Here is a 25,679-nt window from a genome sequence, read left to right as displayed (position 1 = left end):
CCTCCCCAAATGCATCCACCCAGGTATTCCCCATTTAAAGTCAGCCTGGTTCGGGAAAGAGGACAGGCCAGTTTATAAGTGACGTTTCTTTGGAATGGAGTACACTTTAAAAGTCCCAGTATCTGGGGACATTCAGAGATTTGGCTTCCTTGGCCTCAGCAGGTAGGTTCAGAGCACTCTGCTTGCCTGTACTTCAGAGGACTGTGGACGTCTGTCTTTATGGACTGGCTGGCATATTCTGGTCTGTAGGACCCACACCAAACCTGTGGGAAAAGAGTGTGTGTTCTCACAGAGCCCTGGGCAGTGGCTCACATATCCCTATGGCAGAATACAATGGGCTCATATAGAATTCTCCCACTGATAGCTATGGTTCCCAATGGACTTTGCTTTCACAGAATAAGCCCATTCCCCCAATCCAGCCCCTTGCCATCCTCCAAACCTCCCATCATCAGATCTCACTAATTTAGCCACTGTGTATATAAGGAATGGGGATTGGGGGCTGGGATGGGGGTGGAGAGATGTTCTGAAACTGAACATCGAAAAGAGCCAGAAACCACTTAATTACATGTTACGTCAGAACTGGTTGAAGGAATTGGGCCTCTTTAGCCTGAAGAAGATTAGACTTGGGATGGAGCCTGGTATCTGCTTTCAAGAGGAAAGACATCCTAACCCAAGGCCATCCCTAAGTGGAAGGGGCTGCCCCAAGAGGTTGTGGGCTTCCCCGTGCCTGGAGGTCTTTAAACAGAGGCTAAGTGACCACTCCTCAGGTATGTTATATAGTGGATATTCCTTTCAGGCATGATGTCAGTCAGACTAGATGTCGGCCGGGGTCTGTTCTTAAATTATGTGATGCTGTGACTCACTAGCCAAGTGACCTTAGGCAAAGTCAATGGGCCTTAATTTCCTCATCTGTCAAGTGGGATAAATTAATACTACTCTGCCTTCGAAGCAAGACTATCATGAAGATTATAGGAGCTAGTAGGCAGACAAGTTAAAATACCTATTACAAATGTGACTGGCCAAATGTTGTAAAGCAGTTACAGGACCCGAGTTCAAATCCCACCAGTCACCAACTTTCCCTCTCTGGGCCTCAATCTACACATCTATAAAATGAGACACCTTTAGATTCCTTCCATCCCTCAATCTCTGAGTCTTTATACAAATAATGTTTTTATTTCAGCAGGGTCTGGACCCACAGTACTGCCCAGTTAATGCCTGCTGATTGAACAAATGAGGAATATATCTTTCTTTGGGTGAAAGATATTCTGTAAAAGTCCACATAGGCAGTCGTAACTAGCAATCTTGGTACCTGGGAACATTCAGCTGAGGGAAGGATGGGGACCTTGGGGCACACTATAAGACTTCTGTTGGGGAGAAGGCCAAGAAAGGAGGGGTGCGGGGTGTTGGGAAGGAAGTCACCATCTGCTTGTTTCTTCTTTTAACATTTTTATTGCTAATTAGGTGCTAAACTTTGTTGGTGCAACACCATAGGAGGAATGTTGTATAGGAGTCAGACCCCTCTATAGTTCATCCCCCTGGAAGAAGCCCCCTCCACCCTGCCCTAGTTGTGGTTTAGCCTATGTGGCAGCTACCTGAAATCAAGAAAACATTAGTCCCTTTGACCTAGGGAAGTGAGGATGGGCAAGACGAGAGAGGCTGAGAAGGTAATAGGCCAGAAGATCCCACCTGGGCAAAGTTGATGAAGAAAAGCTGTTCATGGGTAAGATTCAGTCCTGGTAGTCTGGGTTCTTGGCCTTCTTGTTCCACCCACTTTATGTAAGCCTAAGGACGGGACAGACAGACAGATAAGGCCTGTGTTACCCAGAATGTGTGAGAACCCATCCTGGTAAAATGTTTTTCTGTAGTGGGGCCAGCCCAGCCTGGCATGGGCACGATAGTTATATAGCACCATAGAAATATTTGTATATAGCACCAATTGTGTGCTGGGCGCTGTGATAAGCACTTTACACTTTTTGTCTCCTCTATCCTCACAACAACCCTGAGAGGTAGGGGCTGTTCTTATCCCTGTTTTACAGATAATAACAATAATGATAATAATAATAACAATAGTTAACATTTATATAATGCCTACTACGTGCCAGCACTGTATGCTAAATGCTTTACAATCGCTATTTCATTTGATCGTCACAACAACCCTGTGAGGTAGAAGTTATTCTTATGCCCATTTTACAGATGAGGAAATTGAGGCAAATAGAGGTTAAGTGTCTCACCCAACTAATAATTGTCTGAGCCTGGATTTGAACTCAGATCTTCCTGACTCCAGTCCCTGTGCTTTATCCACTGGTCCATGAGATAGCCCTGGGCATCCCTGTTTGGGTTTCCAAGTTTGGAGGTACTACAGACAAAGCCTTACAAATGGAAGCTCTCTTTAGCTAAAGGGCAAACCCAAGTAAACAGAGGAAGCAGCATGGATTGGTAATGGATTAGGAGTCTGGGGGTCTGGGTTCAATTCCTGGCTTTGCTGCTGACTGCTCCTGTGACCTTGAGCAAGTAACTTGACTCCTCTGGCCTCAGTTTACTCACCTGTTAAATGAGGCTTCTAAGGTCCTTTCTGGCTCTACATCTATGATCTTACAAATGACTTGGGCTGTAGGGGAATGAGCACTGGGTTTAGAGTCAGATGACCCTCATTTGAATTATGACTCTGATCTTTGCTAGCTGAGATCCTTGGACAAATCATTTCACCTCTCTGCCTCAGTTTCCCCATCTGTAAAATGAGGGGCTTAGACCAGATAATTTCTGCAATCCATTTCTGTTCTAAATCTCAAGATCCTTCTGTCTATCCTCCAGTCCTTCAGACAGACAATAACTTCACAATATAGCCTGGCACAGGGCCCTGTATTGTATACAATAGGTACTCAATAGGTGCTGAAGGAAGGAATGATATCCAGCTTACCTTATAAGCTTGCCGAATGCCTCCATTATCTGCAATGTTTTCTCCTAGTGTGCCAAGCCCACTCACCTGTGGGTATGAGCAAGGGAAAGCAGGGTTGTGGGAAGAAGAAATTTCAAACTACTCCCCTATACTGTTCCCTGACATCTGCCTGCTTTACCCTGGCTGTACCTCATGCCTGGAATGCTCTCCCTCTTTCCCTCCCTCCCCCTGTCATGATCCCAAACTTCTTCCCAGGCTTAACTCAGTTGCCTCCTCCTGCAGGAAGCCTTTCGAGATCCCTCACCTCATTCCTGTTCTTTCTTTCCTCAAAGCATCTTCTGCTTTATCTGGTTTTCCACGCAGGGCCTGGCATTCAGCAAGTGTGAAATCTATTCCCTTCTAGAGCTACTTTGTATCTCTTTTGATTTATCTTGTATACACTTGCATCCACACGTGCTGTCACTCCTCTCCTCCATTAGAACGTTAACTTCTTTTTTAAAAAGAGTTTCAAACTATTTTACTGGGGGGGGGCTAGGAAAATTATTTATTTTTTTATCTTTTATTTATTTTTATTTTTAAATAGTATTAGTATTTTATTTTTCCAATTACATGTAATGATAGTTTTCAATATTCATTTTTGTCAAATTTTGAGTTCCAAATTTTTCTTCCTCCCTCCCTCCCCCCTTCCCAGTACAGAAAGCAATCTGATATAGGTTATACATGTACAATCATGTTAAACATATTTCCACATAGAATGTAACTTCTTAAGGTCAGGGAACTAACATAGTGCCTGGCACATAGTAGGTGCTTTACAAATTCTTGTTGGTTGGTTGATTAAATGAATGGTGCAACTGGCCAGTCCATCCCAATCCTTTGACCCCCAGTCTTTTATTTCCCAAGGTTCCTCTGAGGACTTGATGCTCTGGCTAGCAAGTTAGTAGCTGAACTTGGGTCCGTGTCACTTACATGCTGACCTCCAGCCAGGTCCCAGGAGTAGTTGCTATACTGGTACACCATGCACTTTGTCTGTTCCTTGAAGTGCTGGGATGAGAAGTTACTCCACCAGTCCAACATGTTTCCGTCTTTGTCAAAGTTCCTGCCTGGGGGAGAGGAGGGAAGGGGACTACCCAGGGGAGGACAGCACTGGTTCTAGGATTACCAGGGATGCCAACACATCCCTAAAACATAAACCCTGCCCTGTTTCTGTCCATGGCTGTTCAGTATCACCAACACTGCACAGAAAATGAAAAAAGCTACTGCCACTGCTGGCTGATGATTGGGACTCTGGGTCATCTGAGAGTCCATATGGGCAGCTAGGTGGCTCAATGGATAGAGAACTGGGCTTGGAATTAGGTAGACTCATCTTCCCGAGTTCGAATCTGGCCATAGATACTAGCTGTGTGATCCTGGGAATAACACTTTACCCTGTTTGCCTCAGTTTCCTCCTCTGTAAAATGAGCTGTAGAAGGAAATGGCAAACCATTCCCATATCTTTGCCAAGAAAACCTCAGATGGGGTCACTGAGAGTCGGGCACAACAGAACAATGATTTAACATGGGAACCAAACATTCTAGAAAAGGAAGGCACACGGGTGCTGATTTTGTTTCACTCTTGTTGGCAAATGCAATGAGCGATTCTAATATCATGATACATCAGCACCCATGATGAACATTTGTAAGCACTGACTGTTCTCTTACCAAAAGCCAGAAATGTATATTTAGCCCAGATGCACCCGATCTACCTGGAGACACTTGCCAATTTGAAATCTATAGTCCAATAACCTCTTATGACTTCATAGACACACCTTCTATAGTAGCATGCTGTCCTAGCCATACTGGCTAATTAGTTGCTCCCTAAACTTGACATTCCATCTCCGACCTCCATATCTTTGCCCAAGCTGTACCGTACGTCTGGAATGCATTCCCTTTTCACCCTTAACTTCTTTCAAGTCTCAGCTCAGAGTCACCTCTTATGACTTATCTGATCCCCCAGCTGTTATTGTTCTCTCTCCTTCACAATTTCTATTTAATTATCTCTCATGTTGTATCCTGTAGTAGATTGATTGGAGCGTGGAGCCATGAACCCCAAAACTCCATTGAAGGAGGGAGCTCAGCTCAGGATGCTTCCACATTTCTCATGTGGCTGCATTTCTCTGGGAATCCTCTGACTTTGCTACCCTGCCTCTATGTAGGGTGCCTTTCCCTCCTCCCTTCTCCTCCCCTCTTGTTGCATCCACCATTAGACTATAAGCTCCTTGAGGGGAGAGACTGTTTTCCTTTCTTTTTTTTTTTTGTATTTGTATCCCCTGTGCTTAGTACAGCACTTGCCACACAGTAGGTGCTTAATAAATGTTTAGTGATTGATTTTAAGCTCTTCCAAGTGAGGAATTGATTCATTTTCCACTTTGTATCCCCAGTGTCTGGTAATTTTGGTGGGGAGACTGAACTTGTGATTTTATTGGTACGTGTACCAACTTATTGGTACAGGGTGAAAATGGAGGCTTCCAAAGTACTCTGCAACCGATGGTTGCCTCAGGGCATGAAGAGATAAAGGACCTGCCCAGGGTCACACAGCCCATGTGTGGTGGACAAGATTTGAAGCCAGGTTTTCCTGATTCCAAGGTCTCTGTCTATCCACCATACCATTCTTCCTCTTGACTAATAAGTACTTGGTGAATCCCAAGCCTGTATTTCCAAATGAATGTTTACCTTCCAAGTAGCCCCCTTCAGAGGCTAGACGCATCCATGCTTTCTGCTTTTAGGATCTTGGCTATAGAGTGGGTGGGGCCTTGGACATTGTTTAGTCTCAAGCCTCCTTTTACAGATGAGAAACAAGCCCAGATGGGCTGCTGTCCCAAATGGGATGGGCAGCCTCCCTAGGTAGTGGGGTCCCCCTCTGTGAGGGTGTTTAAGCAGAAGCCGGTTGGTCACTTGTCAGGCATGTTGTGGAGGTGAGTTTTGTTTAGGTGTGGGTTGGACAGAAGTGGCTTCTGAGGGTCTCTATGACTCAGGGTCTATGGGACTTGCCCAATGTCACATGACTAGCATGTGGTAGGGGTTCAAACTGGATCCTCTCCTGATTCCAAGCCCACGCACTTCCCTCCACGCTGCCCTTCCCCTCCTGGCATCATGCAGCAGGACCCAGCTTTCGTGTCATCACTGAGCTTCGCACACGTCAGCGTCCTATCTCCTCAACCAGGCTGGGTGGTCTTTGAGGCCAGACGCCGAGATGTTGCTGTCTCTGTCTCCCCTTGTTTCCCATCCTGACCTGGATCCTCAGGCACTGAAGCTTTGAATATTAAGATCAGTCTCCACCCCTAGGGATTAGCCCGGGGGTGTGTGTGAGAGGAGTGGGGTGTGGAGAAGAATCCTGCTCACCATTGTCGTCAAACCCATGGGTGATCTCATGGCCGATCACCATCCCGATCCCCCCAAAGTTCAGGGCCTGAAGCTGCTGCTTGCTGAAGAAGGGGGGCTGCAAGATCCCAGCAGGAAACACTGCAGAGGAAACAAGGGTTCGTAGGCTTACACATCTAAAGCTGGAAGGGACCTCAGAGGTTATTCAGTTCAACCTCTTTTTTTGCAGATGAGAAAACTGAGGCCCAGAAAGTGGAAGTGAATGGCCTAAGGTCACACTGCTAGTAAATGTCAGAGGCTGGATTCGAATCCAGGTCTTCTGAATCCAAAGCCAGGGTTCTTTCCATTATATGACATTGCAGGCATATTGCCTTGTTCTTCTAGATTACCCACTGCTTGGGATGAGATCACAGGGTTAGAGGCTCATGGATTTTGTCAGTCAGTCCACCAATGAGTATTTTTAAGCACATGATATGTGCCAGGGACTGTGTTAGGCACTAGGGATGCAAAGAAAGGCAAAAGCAGTCACTAAGATCAAGAAACGCACAGTCAAATGGGGGAGATCACATGAAAACAACTATGCACAAAGCAGATACAAGGACAAATTATCATCCCCATTTCATAGATGAGGAAACTGAGGCTCATAAAAAAGTATTTGAAGACATGAACCCAGGTCTTCTTGACTCCCAGTTCACTGATCATGGCTCGAGGTTGAACCGACGTCATGTATCGCCAGGCTGCAGGGGTGAGAATCTGGTCACCAAGCCTCCCATGGAGGACTACACAATGCCTCAAAGATCCAGATGAGGCTCTGCAGTCATCTAGGGGAGCTCGAAGGCCACTTCTTTTGAGCAGGTCTCCCTTGAACCCTTCCAAGCCCAGTAGACTCTCCATAATTTTTTGGCATCTGTGGGGGGAGCCCCTCACTTCTATTTTCATATACATATCCTTCCCTTATTTGCCAAATCAGCTTCTCACCCTCATTTGAGGTTAACCCTTTGGGGGCTAAACCTACATAAAAAGGCAGTAGAAAGAAGGCAGGGTTTGGAGTGAGAGGATCTGGGTTCAAATTCTGACTGCCTCTGGCTCCCTGTATGACCTTAGGCAAATTACTTTCTTTTTCTGGGCCTCAGTTTCCTTGTCAAGTTTTTCCCAGGTTTTATGTCAGAAAAAACTCTTTATCAGAACTGCTCCAAAGTAGAAGGACTCCCTTGGGAGGGAATGTGAGAGCCCTTCTTCTTCTTCTTCTTCTTCTTCTTTTTTTTTTTTTGTTGCAGGTGTGAGTCAATTGAGGTTAAGTGACTTGCCCAGAGTCACTCAGCTAATGAGTGTTATGTGTCTGAGGCTGGATTTGAACTCAGGTCCTCCTGACTCCAGGGCTGGTGCTCTACCCATTGCACCACCTAGCTACCCCTGGGTGACCTTTTCTTGGAGGTCTTCAGTCAAAGACTGGGCAATCATTTGTTGGAAATATTATAGTGGGGATTCCATTTGAGTGTGAGGTGGACTGGTTGGCTGCTGGGGTCTGTTTTAATTCTCAGATTCTGGATTCTGTCTGAACTATAAGATGGGAGGAAAGGGGGGCAGGGGGCTAGATTAGAGAGATACCTCCGAGGTCCCTTCCAGTCCTAAATCAAAGATTCATGGTCCTCCATGTCCTCATCTATAAAACAGAGATTGGACTAAATGCCCTTTGGTGACCCTGCTGGTGCTCCATCTGGGTGCCTGTGGCCCTCCTCCCTTCTCGAACTCAGGGTGGGAAGGGTGGGGGTGGCCACCAAATGAGGAGGGTTGGGAAGGAGAGGGATGGGTTTCAGCAGAGGTCAGGAAGAGAGGGACTGTATCACCTACCAATCTGGTTTCTATTTGGAGAGTAAAAGGCATTGACTACGGCGGCCCCGATGATCCAGCTGAAAAAGAAGACAGGGACCAGAGATTAGATTTGGTGCCTGATGCTGAGCTCCAGATGACTAGGAGCTGCCCCATGTAAAGGCAGTCTGGACTAGCATCAGGGATGGGCTGTGTGCACACTTTGGCAAATCACTTCAACTCTCCCCTCTCAGTTTCCTCTTCTGTAAAATGGGTGTAATGACACCAATAATACCTAGCTCTCAGGGTTGCTGTGTGGGGCTAAAAGAGATCTAGACATATGAACTTTTATTATTTGGGATATTAATATGATTATTTTAAGGCAGCTAGATGACACCATAGTGCATACAGTGCCGGGCCTGAGGTTAAGAAAACTCATCTTCTTGAGTTCAAATCCAGCCTCAGACACTTACTAGCTGGATGACCCTGGGCAAGTCACTTAACTTTGTTTGCCTCAGTTTCCTCTTCTGTAAAATGAGCTGGAGAAGGAAATGGCAAACCACTCCAGTATCTCTGCCAACAGAGCCCCAAAGGGGGTCACAGAGAGTTGGTTATGACTGAAACAACTGAATAACAAACACAAAAATTATTATTTTGTAAGGTTCATGGGAAATGCCTCATCTCAGGCAGGCTGACTGTTTTTCTTTATCCTTTCTCTCACCGCAAGTGCTATGTCATTTTATTTTAATATGAATAATACAAGTGTTGCAAAATAAAGTACTTTGAGGTTATTATAGCAGCATAGATTTAGAGCTAGAAAGTACCATCCAGTCCAGTCCTTTCATTTTACTGATGAAGAAAGGTTAAGTCACTTATCTGAGGTCACACAGGTAGTCAGTGGCAGAGTTGGGATGATTTGAATATAGGTCCTCTGACTTCAAATTTATATTTCATGACAATGCTGATAATACAAAAAAGTATCTGAAAGGGGCAGCCTAGCTCAGTGGAAAGAATGTGAGACTTTGAGTGGGACAATGAGGGTTCATATGCCGGCTTTGCTATTTACAAACCTGCAACCCTTCTCTGAGACTCAGTTTCCTCTGCTGGGAAATATGGGGGTTGGATGAGATGTTTTCAAGAACGCTTTCAGTTCTAAATCTGCTCCATATTAAAGCTAAACTGCCATTCCACACTGTTATCCTGTCTTCTTCCATCTGGCTCTGCACATTCTAGCTGGACACTGCTCCCTTCCCATGCCTGGAATGCACCTTCAGAATCTCGATGTTGGAAGGGACTTCATCTCCACCCACTTAAATATCCTTTAAGGTTTGCCTCAGGTGCCCAAGAAACCTTCTTTGATTTACAAGATCTAGAGATGGAAGGGGTCACAGAGATTATTTAGTCCAAACCCCTCATTTTACATCTGAGGAAACTGAGTCTCAGAAGTCATATGACTTTTCCAAAGTCACAAAGCCAGTAAGAATCAGAGCCAGATCTTTTGTATTCCAGCATAGTGCTCTTTCCCTAAGCCATGACTTTCACTATAGTTACTCATTTTCCAGGTGGGGAAACTGAAATCTGAGAGAAGTGATTTGCTAAAGCTCACACAGGTAAAACAGCAGAACCAGGATCTGAAACCAGGTCTTCAGACTATAAATCCATGGCTCTTTCCACTGTTCCACATTGCTTCTCATCATGATAACCCTGAGTCATTAAGGAAAAAGATCAATTCTTTTCAAAAAGGAAGGAAAAAAGTGCTTTTGAGGAAGATTTTCATCTATGTGTATACATTTTTTTTTAAGTCTTGATGAGGAGCAGATAGATATTACAGTAGCTAGAGCACCAGCCCTGGAATCTGTAGCACCTGAGTTCAAATTACTAGCTGTATGACCCCGGGCAAGTCACTTAGCCCCAATTGCCTCCAAAAAAAAAGAAGGCTTGATGACTTAAGGTAGCAAATCAGTGTGCTTAGACAGCTAGGTGGTGCAGTGGATAGAGTCAAGAAAACCCGAGTTCAAATATTGCCTAGAGACTTACTAGCTTTGTGACCTTGGGCAAGTCTCTTAACATCTCTGAATTTCAGTTTCCTCATCTGTAAAATGGGGATAATAGCAGCACCTACCTCACAGGGTTGTTGTGAGGATCAAATTAAGCATTTTGCAAACCTTAAAGTGCTGTAGAAATGTGTGCTGTTGTTTCTATTATTGTTAATCACATATGCCTAAAAGGGCTCTCTCTTCCAGCTGCCACTCTACTCACACATCCTGGTCCACCTTCTCTCTCAGTTTCTTCAGGCTTTTCTGTGCATTGGACTTAAGGTTCTCCAATGTATTCTCAAAGAACATGTCCTCTTTGAAGTTCAGCTAAGGAAATGTTAATATATAAAGTAATTAGTCCAGAGGGCGAATTTTTTTTTTCTTGGAAAATCAGTGAGCATGAAGAAAAAAGCTGTTTCTAGACCATCCTGCTGACATAATTTATTAATACATAAGTAAAAAACAAATAAAAGATTTTTGGATATTTCTGTTTTTACTGGTGGCTGTCCCTAGCACTGAAGTCTCCCTTATTTTTTTATGATTTTTCCTCAATTTTAAAAAACATTTTTATTTAAAGTTTTGAGTTCCAAATTCTATCCCTCCTTCCCTCCCTGAGATGGTAAACAATCAGATATAGGTTGTACATGTACAATTATTTAAAACATTTCCATACTAGTAATTTTGTACAAGAAGACTCAAAAGAAAAAAAAAGAAAGTGAAAAATAGCATGCTTCAGTCTGTATTTAAACAATATCAGATTTTTTTCTGGAGGCAGACAGTATGCTTCCCTTTGGGACTGTCTTGAATCACTGTATTGCTGAGAATGGCTAAGTCATTCACAGTTTTTCATCGTACAATATTGCTGTTACTGTGTACAATGTTCTTCTGGTTCTGTTCACTTCACTATGCATCAGTTCATGTAAGTTTTTCCAGGTTTTTCTGAAATCATCCTGCTCGTCATTTCTTATAGTACAATAATATTCCCCAACTGATGGGCATTCCTTTGATTTCCAATTCTTAGCCACCGCAAAAAGAACTGCTATAAACATTTTTGTACAAATAGGTCCTTTTCCCTTTTTTATGTCTTTGGGATATAGACTTAACAGTGGTATTGCTGAATCAAAGGGTATTCAGTTTTATAGACCTTTGTGCATAGTTCCAAGTTGCTCTCCAGAATGGTTGGATCACTTTACAACTCCAACAATAGTACATTACTGTCCCAGTTTTTCCACATTCCCTCCAACATCCAACATTTTCCTTTTTTGTCATATTAGCCACTCTGATAGGTGTGAGGTAGTACCTCAGAGTTGTTTTAATTTTTTTTTAATTCTCTGATCAATAGTGATTTAGAGCATTTTTTAAAATGACTATAGATAGCTTTGATTTCTTTGTCTGAAAACTGCCTGTTCATATCCTTTAACCATTTAGCAATTGGGGAATGACTTGTAATTTTATAAATTTGACTCAGTTCTCTATGTATTTGAGAAATGAGGCCTTTATCAAAGATAGTTATTACAAAAAAAATTCCCCCACTTTTCTGCTTTCCTCATAATTTTGGTTGCATTGGTTTTATTCATGCAAGACCTTTTAAATTTTACATAATCAAAATTATCTATTTTATATTTTGTAATGCTCTCTATATCTTCTTTGGTCCTAAATTATCCACAAATCTGAAAGATAAACTATTCCATGCTCTCTTAATTTGCTTATGGTATCACCCTTTAGGTGTAAATCATGTACCTGTTTTAACCTTATCTTGGCATATGGTGTGAGATATTGGTCTATACCTAGTTTCTGCCATACTGTTTTCCAGTTTTCCCAGCAGTTTGTGTTAAATAATGAGTTTTTGTTCCAAAGGCTTGGATCTTTGGGTTTATCACATAATAGATTACTATGGTCATTTACTATGATGTAATTTGTACCTAATCTATTTCACTGATTCACCACTCTTTCTTAGCCAGTAGCAGATTGTTTTGATAATTACCGCTTTTTTATAATACAGTTTGAGATCTGGTATGGCTAGGTCACCTTCTTTCACATTTTTGAAGTCTCCCTTATGACCAAGGAAAATTAAGTGAAAACAACCCACTGAGTGACTTCGCCTGCTAGTGTTTGTAGCATGCCATCCCTTTTTAGGCTTGTTCCCATATTCCTTCAACCTCTCTGCTGAGATGTGAGAGCAATGTTCCATTCTCTATTCTCTATTTTCTGGTGCTAAGATTGGTACTCAGCTATCCAGAATTCCATCTCCCTTAAGTGCAATGTTCATTTCCATTCCTGTAATTATTTTATGTCTTATTGTCCTGGTTCTGTGGACTTCAGTCCCCATCAGTTCAGACCAATCTTCCTAGGCTTCTCTGAATCTCTCATATTTATAATTTCTGTCTACACTGTTGTCATGAGTCCAAGGATCCTGGTTGAATCTGAGGAGTTAACTCAAGCCTGGAGCTCTTATCTTCTTAAGAATTCTTTTTTTTATATACCCCTTTGGGAATTGCTTTTACCTGGGAAATATTTGATCATGTTTTTATTAAATGGATTATTTTAAACCTTCAGGCTCTAGGTGATCACATATGGAGACCCCTTCTAGGACAAGGCTGGTGTTCCATCATATCCCTCCCTCCACCAGACTATTCTGTCAGTCTTTCATAATGGGCACCCACATTGTTTCCAATTTTTTGCCATCCCGAGTAGCATTATTGTAGAAAACGAAAGCAGTGAGTAACAGTTGGGGATGATGGCCTCACCTGGTAATATTCATCATCAAGTTTCTTATTCTGCTCTTCTAAAATGTAGTCTGGGTAGCCGATCTGCTCCCTGATGGCTGTGGCCTACAATAGAAAAAGAAGGTAGAGGGACATAGAGTCGAAAGAACACTGAACTTAGGCAAACAGAACCTGGGTTCAAATCCCTGCAAGTTGTTTCCATTTCCTGAACCTTAATTTCATTTTCTATATATGTGAATATGGGAAGGGTTTGTGATTTCAGGAGAATGGAGGGACTCATTGTGTGGGAACTCCCTTTGCTGATGCAGATTGCACCCCCTCGCTGGCTTTGATAAACCAGTGTTACAGAGCTAGCAATTTTTAGATTTGAATCCAGGTATTTTTGGCTCCAAGTACCCACTATTATCTGGCAGGTAGAAATAACAATTTTATAAAATGGGTTAAAAATCTCCCAATGTGATAATTACCTAAGATAACAATGTGGGGGAAATGGAGATGTCAGGGCTTATAATCTCCCACTTTGAGTAGAAAAGTCTAAGTTTGGCTACAATAGGGACTGTCCCCAAAAAAGGTGCACTTTCCAAGTGTCCAAAGTGTGGGATAAATCTGTGACTCCTACTCCAGGTAACAAGGGCCCCAAAAGCATCAGCACCCAAAGCTCTCACTGACCTTCTCCTGAGCCCTCTTCTTGGACAGTTCATCCATCCATTGTAACTCATTGAGGGTCTCAATAAACACCTCACGTACTTTTTGGATGAGATCACTGACCTGAAAAGAAAAGGTTAATCAAAACTCCCACCTGACCCCAGAGCTGAGCCCTTACCCTCCACCCCCCATGCCTGGAATGTGTTAGCAGAATCTCAGCATTTGAAGGGACTTCACCTATGTCCACTTAAATACCTTTTCTTTTAAGGTCACTTTGTCCCAGAGCTGAGGACACTTGCCCAGGGCAAGTTATACTTTCTGCACTTTTTGAGGGGGAGACAGGTTGGTGTTCTGCTAGTAGCCCTGAGGTCAGCCAGAGAACAGGGTTCTGACCATGCTGGAATCTACTGCCTAAGCAAAGTTCATGCTGGTATGGAGAGAATCTTGCCATACCTCATATTACAGGTGATCATACAAAAAGAACCTTGAATTTGGCATCAACAGAGTAAGTAGCTCCTTACTATCCCAGGTGAGGGGTGTGGGGATTATTAAGCTCTTATTGTGTGCTAGGCAGGGGCAGCTAGGTGGAGCAGTGGATAAAATACTGGATCTGGAGTCAGGAAGACTTCAGTTCAAATCTGGTCTCAGACACTTATTAGGTATGTGACCCTGGGCAAGTCACTTAACCCTGTTTGCCTCAGTTCCTCATCTATCAAATGAGCTGGAGAAATAGCAAACTATTTCAGGATCTTTGCCAAGAAAATCCCAAATGGGGTCACAAAGAGTAATCCGTGACTGAACAGTTAAACAACGTGTTAGGCACTAAATGCTTTCCAAATATTGTCTCATTTGATTCTTACAATACCCCTCAAAGGTAGGTACTATTATTATCCCCATTTTACAGATGAGGACACTGAGGCATACAGATGTGCCCAGGGTAATCTGGTCACTAGTAAATGTCTGAGGCTGGGTTTGAACTCAGGTCTTCCTGAATCCAGGGCCAGTGCTCTATCCACTGCACCACCTAGCTAGTTATTTCTCCTCTTCAGGCCTCACTCTCTGCTTCTAGAAAATCAATGGGTTGAGGGGCAGCTAGGTGGCACACTGGATAGAACATTGGTCCTGGAGTCAGGAGGACCTGAGTTCAAACCCAGCCTCAGACACTTCCTAGCTGTGTGACCTTGGGCAAGTCACTTAACCCTGATTGCCTCCAAAAAAGAAAGAAAAGAAAATCAGAGAGATCATTGCTCAGGTCCCTTCCAGCTCCAAATCCTGGGACCCTGGGATCAGCACAAGCTAGTTTGGCAAATGCAAGGAATACCCTTGGCCTGTATCTCCCCAACAAACAACTAAAATCACTCCCTGGGTAAGTTGTGCACTTGACCCCACTCTAATTCACTCTGGGCTCCTTGATTTAGGGCTGGAGAAGAAGAAGGAGCCTTCTCTAGGAGAAAATATGGTTTGGCAGTTGAGCCCTGTCATTTACTCAGAGTAAATCACTTTACCTCAGTTTCCCTCATCTGTAAAATAAGGACAATAGGATTGTGGCAAAGACAACCCAGTAGTAGGTTTTCACTCTTTTTTTTTTTTTTGCTGATAACATACATCAACAATGAATAAACATTACATTATGTTTAACAGGACAAGCTGGCTTGACCTCTTAGAAGAAGGCATTTGTTTTTTTTTTGTTTTTTTTGTTTTTTTTTGTTTTTAGGCAGTTGGGGTTAAGTGACTTGTGCAGGGTCACACAGCTAGTAACTGTCAAGTGTCTGGTCTGAAACTGGATTTTAACTCATGTCCTCCTGACTTCAGGGCTGGTGCTCTATCCACTGTGCCACCTAGCTGCCCCTTAGAAGAAGGTATTTGAACAAGATTAAGAGATGAAGAATACACAACATCCACTGTGGAGAAGAGTCAGAGCTGGACTCTAAGGGTTTGGAGTGACCTGGCTCCCTTTTCCCAGTAGAGTTCCCCTGTCCTCAGGTTTGTATGGTGTGGGAAGTAGTGAACCTGAGGCAGCTCGACCATGATGCTGGAATGGATGGAGTTCAGGAGTGGCACAGGAAGACCAGGAGCAGTGCTTTACCTACCATCCTCTTACTCTCACCAGCAAATGATTGTTTCACGTAGAGGGCACCCACTGCACTTTCCATGTTGTTGTTGACATAACGCACACATTCCCGCCACTGTACATCCTCCAGTGAAGTCCCATACAGAGCCTGGGGAGAGAGATACAGTGTTTACTCCCTCCTGCCCTCCCTTATCCACCCAATCATATATTCGTTTACATAGTCACTCATTCATTCATATATGCATCTATTTATACATTCACTCATTCACTCCTTTACTCATTCACCTGCTCTACATATGGTCCTAGGACCAAATGAGGAAATGGACATCATTTCTATTCCCAAAGATCATGTGGCCTACTTGGGGAGACAAACCACAAGGAATCACAGAATCTCATAGCTGGAAGAGACATCAGAGGTCATAGGTTTTAGAATTAGAAGCTGCCTCTAAGGCCATCTGTCCAATCCTCTCAACTTACAGATGGACTAAACAGGGTAAGTGATTATCTGTTCAAGGTTACGCAGGTAAGAAGTAGTCTGGTCTGTATGGTGTCTTGGGAGAATAATTTCACTTTTCTGGATCTCCTGTGTAAAATGAGGGGGTCTGACCAGATGGTTTCAGAGGCTCCTTCCAGTTCTAGGTAAATGAATGGCCCTGTGATTCTAGGTAACACAGAGTCTCAGAGGTGGAAGGGGATTCATCAACTGTCTAGTCCAACCCAAACCCAGATAGGAACCCTATCCATGGCATCCCCCCCAATGGTCACCTTTCCTGTCTTTGAGTACTTGCAGTGGATAGAGCACTGGGCTTGCTATCAGAAAGACTCATTTTCATGAGGTCTAACCTGTCCTCAGACACTTCCTAGCAGTGTGATCCAGGGCAAGTCATTTAACCTTATTTGCCTCAGTTTCCTCATCTGTAAAATGAGTGGAGAAGGAAATGGCAGATCATTCCAGCATCTTTGCTAAGAAAATCCCAAACAGGATCATGAAGAGCTGAATACGACTGAAAATGACTGAACAACAACAAAAAGTCTCCAGTTGAGTCTTAGCTGTCACTAAATGGCCTTGAATCCATAGAACCCTAGAGTTGGAAAAAACCTCACGAAGGGGCGGAATCCAACCTATGTCTGAATGAAAATCCATTCTACAGTAATAATAATAATAATAATAATAATAATAACTAACATTTATGTAGTACTTTGTGCCTGGCTCTGTGCTAATTGCTTTATAATTATCATCTCATCTGATCCTTACAAGAACCCTGAGAAGTGGATAGCTATAGTTATCCCCATTTAGCAAATGAGGAAATAGATGAACAGGTTTAGGACCTTGCCCAGGGTCTCACAGCTAGAATCTGAGGCTGGCTTTGGACTCAGGTCTTTCTGATTTCAGGCCGAATTCTCTATCCACTGTGCTACCTACCTGCCTTCTACAATCCCCTCAATGTGTGGTCCTCTAGCTTCTACTTGAAAATCTCAAGAGAGGAGGAACCTACTACCTCCAGAAGTCAGCTGTTTTACTTTGGGACAACTCTCATTGTCAGGACATTTTTCTGGACACCATGCCTCCTTCTTGACACGTATGCACTCTGTAACCCAACAAAGACAATACAGCTAATCCCTCTTTCCTATGATAGGGTTTGGAAGTGGGAGAAATGAATATTTCTCTCGTATTTAATAATTAATTATTGAATCAGGACTAAGGTTTTTCCCCTTTTCTATCTCCTCATTCAGAAACCAACCAGTGTGGTAAATCTTTAAGAGAGATTTCCCCAGGCCAAGATCTGATCAGACAGATTATTCTAGAAAGTCTAAGTTTGGGCTAATAGGTATTATCCTGCTCATTGTGGTTGCTCAGACAGGTCTGGGGAAGTGCTGATTCTCCCTTTTGTGAAGAAAGGTGATATGGAAATTGGTGTCTCTTTGACCAAGATTTGAGTGGCCCAAGTCACATACCCCAAGACCCTCGTTTTAATATAGCCCACTTCCCACTGTGTTAACCAATCAGAGTAGATTGGCACCCCTCAGGAATACCTACTATTTGAAGGACATATGAACTGTAAGTCCACCACCATTAAGGGTCTTTGCTCTAAGAGAGATGGCCAAATGATCATCCTTTTATTAATAAACATTCTGGCCTTATTAATAAAAGGATTGAATTACCCAGAAACTATGCCTCTCTAACCTTTTTAATCATCAAAAAGGGATTGGATGAGTAACTAGATGTGTGACCTGTTGACCTACACTTTGATGGAATAGGGTGTGGAGGGGAGAAGACAACTTGAGAGGGGTGGGACTCAATGATGAACTATACAAGGTTAAAGTTACACAATCTTCATATCTGGACACAGCCTATACTTGTATTCACACACGTGATGGCAAACAAATCCATTTCCTCCAACATATCAGTAGAGACTTTGGAAAAGGAGCCTGTCTAGGAAATTAACCCAAGTTCTTCCATGAGGGAAGAGGCACAGGGTCCAGGAGCCATCTCCACCCTGCTGCACCCTCCCCCCTTCAATTTAATACCTTGATCCAGGATTGAGATTGCACATTTGGTCCAAAATTATAACTGAGGCTCAGGTTCAACACTGGCCTCCTCTCACTCCCTGTACAATCTTGGAAAGAGTGAGTCCCTGGTCCTTTCCCCTCTCTGGGGATGGGTATTTCCACAAGGTGAGGAGGGTCAATTTTGAGATCATCTAGTTGAACTTCCACATTTTAGAGATGAGGCTGAGAATGGGAAGTGATCTGCCTAAGATTACACAGGTAATACCAGAACCAGAATTTTAACTCAGATCCTGTGGTTCTAAATCCAGTTCTCTTTCAAATGTACTAGACTATTTTGGATGTTAGTGAGGGATAATGGGGAGTGGGCTGGCCTTGGAGTTAAGAAGACAGGGGTTCCAGTCCTTCTTCTGACATACACTAGTTACGTGACCTTAGAAGAATTAGGAAATTTTTTGAGATTATCAGTTACAGGAAAACTGCTAATCTGTACCAGGGGAGGGTGCTTCCACATCGGGAATTCCTCACCCTGATGAGGTAAAAAAGATAGGGGTGTTCCCCAAGAGGAATGTGGTGTGGAAATGACAATCTAGCAGACCAGAGAGTCCTTTGTTCCATTCATCAGGGATACGGGTGACTCACCTTGCGATGGGTGACTCACCTTGCGATAGCTGACTCGGGCTTCTTTGAATCGATGACTCAGGTTACTAATTTGATCCTGCACCAGGCGCCAGACCAGGTAGTTTTGAATGGTTCTGGGAACAGATGAGTAGAGTCCCCTATTAGTGCCCAGGGAAGGATCAGGAATGGGGCTGGAAGTTGGAAGGGTTAGAAATGGGGTTGGAGACAGGGTCTTCTGGTTCCTCACTGCCAGATAAAAAGACTTTCTAATTGGAGATGATAAGCCTGGGAGAAGGGCTAGCCTTACACAAGAGAGGAATAGGCAACTGAGAAAAGGGTATGGTTTAGAGATCTTAAGAAGAGATTCCTTTCCTTCCCCTGGGTCCCTTTTCCCACCTGCAATTTCACCAAAAGAAATCAGGCTTTTTCGTAGGTGGAAATGCTTCTACTTTCTGGGAGGCATAGTACATTAAGCTTTATCAGTCATTTACACTTTAGTGTGAATGAACACATTGGCTCTTTTCCTGGGAGTAGGTTTTGATGGAAATGTTGGTGTTGGAAATCTGGGGCACCGGATGCTTGAAAAGTGGGGTGGAGAGGATACCACAGAAGGAGGGAAAAAATGCCAAGGGAGGCTAAGTCTGATAAAAACAAAAGTTCAAAGCCATCACAGTTATGTTGCTGAGGGCGCCAGTCTCACCTGGCTGGATACTTGCTGATGATTTCTTGAAGATTCTGGAGGTAAGGAACGCCATACACCACCACCTCCTCATTCTCCAGGATGTTAATGTTGACTGAGGACATGACAATTTGTATAAAGACAGTCCAATTGAAGTTCTGTGAGAAAGGGGTACTGACCTGGTACGGTGTAATGGAAAGAACATTGGAATTAGAGGACCTGGTTTAAAATCTTCCTAATGCACAGGTCCAGCCACATCTGTCCTTTCCTCACGAGGAGCTGCCCGGGCCATGCCCTCTGATTGGAATGTACCACTCACATGGGGAGCTATCTAAACATCTCTGCCTTTCAAAATCCTCTCTTCTTCCTAGTAGGCCCAGCTCAGGTAACACTCCCTCCCTGAGGATGTTTCTGATTCACAGTACACAACTTCTTTTTCCCCCTCTTTCTCCACCTGGCATTCTATCTATCTCTCTGAACACATGTCATGCCTCACTCTCTTCAGAAGAAAATGAGATAATTTATTAAGAAACATAGATCTATAGTACAAAGGGGCCTTACATTAATTCCAATTCCTTCACTTTACAGATGAGGAAACCAAGGCACAGAAAGATTAGATTAGATTAGATGTTAGACGTGCCCAGGGTCACACAGTTAGGAAGTTTCTGAGGTGGGAGTTGAACCCAGGTCTTCTCAAATGTAGAGCCCTATCACCTTGCTAACTTTCAGGTGCTGCATAGTTCTCAGTGACTGCTAACGCAGGAAGCCCTAGGGAGATGATATGTAGCTCCACTGCCACAGATCATCTGGGAGAAGAGTGATAGTCATTGCTTCACATGAGGCCTCCACATGAGGGCTCCACAGCATCTCTAGTCACAACACTCTTGAAAGGAAAGAAACTGGGGGCTGGGAGATAAGACAAGGGAAAGGATGAGAATAAGTATTTATTAAGTACCTATTATATGCCAGGCACTGTGCTAAGCATTTTTAGAAATATTATCTCATTTGACAAGCCCAAAGATTGAAAGACACTTCAGGTGCCAAGCTACTCCATAATCCAGAGCAAAAATGTAACCTCTCTCTGCCACAGACACCTCATCAGAAGGTAAATTAATCTTCATTGATTAATTGATTAAGTTCTCATTGATTGGCCAACAATAGGTCCCAAGCCAAGTCTCACTCAGTCATTGTTTGGGCCTTGATTGGTAGCAGTTGTTTCTGTTTGTTGGCCAGAAACCCTGAGGGTCTTGCCTTCCCAGACAGATTTTTTTTTTTACTAGAGGCCATTCTTTGCCTCATTCTTTACTTAGCCTTAATCACTGAATGGGAATTGCCTCAGTCAAATTGAGACCTGTTAAAGACATCTTAAAAAGGCATCTAAGGCCACCTGTAGCCATCCTGATCCATATCTGACCACTAGACCCAGATATCTCAGGAGGAGAGAGTGAGGTTGGTGACTTTGCACAGCCCTACCTTACTTAAATCCAACTCACTTGCATGTCACTCCATCACCTTCCTGATGTCACTGGTCCTCTTTCAGAACAAAGGATGAACAACAGAGGAAACACTATGGAAATAACCAATTACATACAAGCTATTAAGTAGTGCAGCAGGTAGGTGATGCAGTGGGCTTGGAGTCAGGAAGACTCATCTTCCTGAGTTCAAATCTGACCTCAAACACTAACTAGCTATGTGACCCTGGGCAAGTCACTTCACCCTGTTTGCCTCAGTTTCCTCATCTGTAAAATGAGCTGGAGAAGGAAATGGCAAACCACTCCAGTAGCTTTGCCAAGAAAACCCCAAATGAGGTCATGAAGAGTCAGATATGACTGAAGCAACTGAACAACAACAACTAAGTAGTATAAATGGAAGATCTGACTTTCTTCATCTGCAAAATGAGGGACTTACACTAAAATCCCATTCCAGCTCTATGCCTCAATCAGTGAAAGAAGTGCCTACTATGTGCCAGGTTCTGTGTTAGGTACTGGGAATACAAAGACAAAACTGGACCAGTCCCTGCCCTCATACCCAGTCTATTGGGTATGAACATGTAATAACAGATGCTAATGTTACATTCCAGTAGAATGCAGTCTCCAGGAGGGCAGGAACTCTGAATGGTCTGTCTTGGAATCCCTAGCATTTGACAGAGTGCTTCATATGTTAATGCAAAAAAGCATTTATTAAGTACCTACTGTCTTCCAGGCACTGGCTTAAGTACTTGGGATACAAAAAAAGGCAAAAATAGCCCTTGCCCTCAAGATGCTTACAGTCCAATGAGGGAGACATCATGGGAACAACTATGTATGAACAAGAAAAAGACCAGCTACATTGAGAGGCAATCTCAGGGGGAAGGGGCTAAGATTAAGGAAAACTGGGAATGGTTTCTTACAGAGGTGGAGGCAGGGCTTTAGCTGAGATTTGAAGGAAGCCAGAGAAGTTAGGAGAAGGGGGCAAGGAGGGAGAGATTTCCAGGCACCGGGGCAGTCCCAAAAGGCATGGAGTTGGGAGATGGTATCTTGCGCCAGAAGGCCAGCATCAGAGAAGACCAACAAGGTAGGAAGGGGTTAGGTAGTGAAGGTCAAAGATAGGATTTTATTTTTGATCTTGTAGGTAATACAAGATTTTGGAATTTATTCATGGAATTTATTGAGTAGAGAAGATCTGGAGAGAGACTTGAGGCAGGCAGACCTACCAGCAGCTATTGAACTAGTCCAGCTGTGAGATGATGAGGGTCTGCACCAAGATGGTGGCAGCATCCGAGGAGGAGAGGTATTGGAGAGATATTGCGGAAGTAGAATCAAGAGACCTGGAAGAGACTGATGAGATGAGAGTGGAGTAAGCATGAGGAGCCTGGGTGAGTGAGAAAAAGGTAGTATACTCCACAGGAAGAGAGGAAAGATAACGAGTTGAGTTTTGGACATGTTGAGTTAAAGATTTCTGTGGGACAGGCCTTTCAGCTGCTCTGTCTTTCTACTTTCTGTCTGACCCTGGTCTAGTGCCTTCTGCTCCATCCATGATCAGACAAAGAGACAGACAGATATCCAAGTTGACATGTTCAGTAAGCATTTGGAGATATGAGACTGGAGGTCAGGAATGAGGTGAGGGCTAGACGTATAAATCTTAGAATCATCTTCACAGAGATGATGGTTGAGTTCATGGAAGCTCATGAGATCACCAAGTGAAATAGTATAGAGGGAGAAGAGAAGAGGGCCCAGGACAGAGCCCTGGGTGATGCCCACAATTCATGGGTCAAGATTTCAGCAAAGGAGACTGAAGAGAACCAGGGGTGTCATGAAAACAAAGAGAAAAGAGAGTATCAAGGGAAAGAGGTGATCAGTGACATCAAAGGCTCCAGAGAAAGCAGTTTCAGTTGAATGATAAGGTCAAAAGCAAGACTGCATAGAGATAGGAAAAAAAATGAGACAAAAGGACACAGTAGGTGCTCAATAAGTGCATGATAAATTGATCGAATTATATACAATGAGCCTTCTGTCCTCCACCTGAAGATGGTATTTTGTTTTTGTTGTTTTTGTTTTGTTTTGTTTTGTTTTTGTTTTTCTTGCTATTGCTGTAAGTCTGGCAAACGCCATCCCTAGTCAGACAAAGCCTCAGAGAGACAGACAGACAGACAGATGAGAAACTGAGAAAACTGTAAAATTACCTTGAATGAAAAGGTACTCTGGAGCTGCGATATGTTCATTCTGTGATAGAGGAGAGTGACATCATGCCTTTCCTCTTGAGCTAAAGTGGCCTAGAGGGAAGATATAGAGATGAGTCACCATTGGTGGGAGCAACCCCTAAAACTGTCCAGATCTACATACCGAAGAAGTACAGGTCAAAATCTCCATGACTTCTCTTCACTCCCCCTAAGTAATCCCATGATCCTCAGGGAAATTTAAGTCAGGCATAGGACCTGGCACAGAGAAGGTGATTGATAAATGCTTTTTGGTTGATTAAACTCTGGCCACTAACAAATGCCAAATGACAGCCCTTCTGGGGAAACAGTGTGGTAATAATAGTGGAAAGAACACTGACTCTGGAGTCAGAGGTTCTGGATTCAAATCTCACCTCTGACACTCCTTATGTGACTTTGGGTAGGTAACACCAGTTTTCTCATCTGTGAAATGAAGGGGTTAGACCAGATGATCTCTGAGCTCCTTCTTGATCTCCATCAAGAATCCAGATAGAACTGGAAGGGACCTTAGATGTCATCTAGCCCAATCCCCTTATTTTACAGAGGAATAAACTGAGATCCAAAGAAGTGACCTACCCATGGTAGTCAATAAAAAATTCTGACTTCCAACCCAAATCTATGATCCTATAATATTCTTCATCCATCTCCCATGAACTCTGCTTTCTCTTCCACCAAAGCCAGATCCCACTCAAACATTTTCCCTGGCTGTCTCCCATGCCTAGAATACTCTCCTCATCTCTACCTCCTGGCTTCCTTGGCCTCCTTCAAGTCTCAGCTGAAGTCCTGCCTCCCACAAAGCCTTTTCCATACCTGCTTAACTCCCTCTGAGGCTACCCCCAGTTTAACCTATCTTTAGCTTGTGTGCACATAGCTGTTTGTATGCCATCTCCCCCATTAGACACAAGTTTGTATCTTCATCTCTCTGTGGGCTTCTGTGTCTAACCCACAGAGGACACTTAGCAAAAGCTGTTTGGTCTCCCAGGCCTTTATGTTGTTACTCACATTGGCAATTTCAGTTTCAAATTTCATCACCAGCAACATTTCATTCTCCACAAACTCATCATCTTTGGTGAAGTTCAGATCTGCTCGAATCATTTTAGCTATGCTGATCATGAACTGGAGGTATGCCTCCCGGACCTGGGGCAGAGGGGAGACAAAGAAGGGTCAGGAGACAGACAGGAGTAGAGGGGCAGAGATACCCAGGCAGAAATGCCCAATCCCTCCCAATGTCCGGGTCTGTTTTCTTGCACCTTACCCCACGGGCGCACAAGTCCACCAGCCTGAGGAAGCATAGAGGTCCTGAAAGACTATTTAAGGAGATCCCAGGATTTAGAGCTGGAAGACCTTAAGAGATCACGTTTCCCAAACTATTCATTTTACAGAGGAAGAAACTGAGTCTCAGAGAAGGGAGGGGACTAGGCCAAAGGCGCAGTGCTTTTAAGGAGCATAGCCGGGATTAGAAGCCAGTGTCCGGCTGCCTCCAGGACTCTTTCTACTCCACCCTGCCCCAGGTATTGAGAAAATGACAGTTAGGGGAGAGGGTGTCTTTGACAAGCTAGAAGGAACCTTTGAAATCTTCTGGTTCCTACTCCCTCATTTTATAGATGAGGAAAAAGAGATCCAGAGAAAGTAAAATGACTTGTCTAGGTCACACCACTTGCATGTGGAAAAGATTCAAACCCAGGTCCTCTGACTTTCAATTCAGAGGATTTCCATTATATCTTACTGCCTTTTCATGACAGACCTTTAGATACAATCTACTCCAAACCTTTTGTTTTCAGTAGTGGAAGAAATAAAACTCAGAGAAGTCACCTAGTCCCACTTTCCAGTTGGTAAGGAAGCCCTTTGAACAGTATCCCCAGCCAGGGACTGAAAGTTCACTTTGTATCAGGTCATCCAAATCCATTAATGCATTAATCTTCTTTTTTAAAGGGCATTCTTCTTATGAATAAGGGAGTCTCCTAGTGATTTCCATATTTCCATTCATGAACAAGGAGAGGAATGGGGGAGATGGGAGGAATTGCCTTGGGAGGCTGGGACAGGCTTGAAGGAGGAGAAAGGGTTCGATGCAAAAGCTCCTTGTGTCACAATTGAACTGGGGACTTCCTTGTGTAACACTGGCAGGTGAGAGGGGAGGGGTGTGTGTGTGTGTGTGTGTGTGTGTGTGTGTGTGTGGAGGGGGAGGACCACCCTTTTAACATCTACATGCATCCCACCCAGAAATCCCTCCATGAAAGGATGCACTGACCCTCTGGTAGTTGCCACTGTTGAAGTAATAGTCTTTGGAAGGCATGCCCAGTGATGGCTGGTCAATCTGCAGACCAAATACAGAATGAGATGTGAAGGGAAAGGGGCAGTGAGAAGCACAACTGCAACCCCACCCCACCCCCACAGCTGAGAACCATATTGAGTATGATCACAGAGTAGAAGGGCAGAGGGGAGGGGAGTACCCAGCTCAGCCTCTCTACTACCCTGAGATGAAGTTATTAGGGGGCAGCCCTCTCTAGCACATCTATTCTGAGCAATGACCTAATCAATGAAGGGATGGCTTGCTTTTGGTCAAGAGCTCAGGATGGTGGTAGTAGTGGTAGTAGTAGTAGTAGTAGTAGTAGTAGTAGTAGTAGTAGTAGTAGTAGTA

General features: G+C 43.7%; 1 protein-coding gene across 1 annotated transcript in view; it reads right to left on the bottom strand.

Moving 5' to 3' along the window:
* The window catches only part of LOC114029508 (membrane metallo-endopeptidase-like 1), a 57,582-nt gene that overhangs the window by 3,774 nt on the left and 28,129 nt on the right, over window positions 1–25,679 (bottom strand). Inside the window, exons 9-23 of the mRNA XM_027843979.1 lie at window positions 25,290–25,355; window positions 24,044–24,178; window positions 23,009–23,098; window positions 19,369–19,526; window positions 18,709–18,802; window positions 15,559–15,687; window positions 13,493–13,591; window positions 12,845–12,928; window positions 10,321–10,424; window positions 8,104–8,162; window positions 6,274–6,393; window positions 3,863–3,996; window positions 2,918–2,983; window positions 1,687–1,782; window positions 187–263 (exon numbers count right to left, since the gene is read on the bottom strand). Of these exons, the coding sequence (XP_027699780.1) occupies window positions 187–263; window positions 1,687–1,782; window positions 2,918–2,983; window positions 3,863–3,996; window positions 6,274–6,393; window positions 8,104–8,162; window positions 10,321–10,424; window positions 12,845–12,928; window positions 13,493–13,591; window positions 15,559–15,687; window positions 18,709–18,802; window positions 19,369–19,526; window positions 23,009–23,098; window positions 24,044–24,178; window positions 25,290–25,355 (1,511 nt within the window). The remainder of the gene's footprint in view (window positions 1–186; window positions 264–1,686; window positions 1,783–2,917; window positions 2,984–3,862; window positions 3,997–6,273; window positions 6,394–8,103; window positions 8,163–10,320; window positions 10,425–12,844; window positions 12,929–13,492; window positions 13,592–15,558; window positions 15,688–18,708; window positions 18,803–19,368; window positions 19,527–23,008; window positions 23,099–24,043; window positions 24,179–25,289; window positions 25,356–25,679) is intronic.

This window comes from Vombatus ursinus, unplaced genomic scaffold, assembly GCF_900497805.2.
Source record: "Vombatus ursinus unplaced genomic scaffold, bare-nosed wombat genome assembly UNPS02014932.1, whole genome shotgun sequence".
NCBI classification, from domain to species: domain Eukaryota; kingdom Metazoa; phylum Chordata; class Mammalia; order Diprotodontia; family Vombatidae; genus Vombatus; species Vombatus ursinus.
This window is presented reverse-complemented; position numbering and strand designations above follow the sequence as displayed.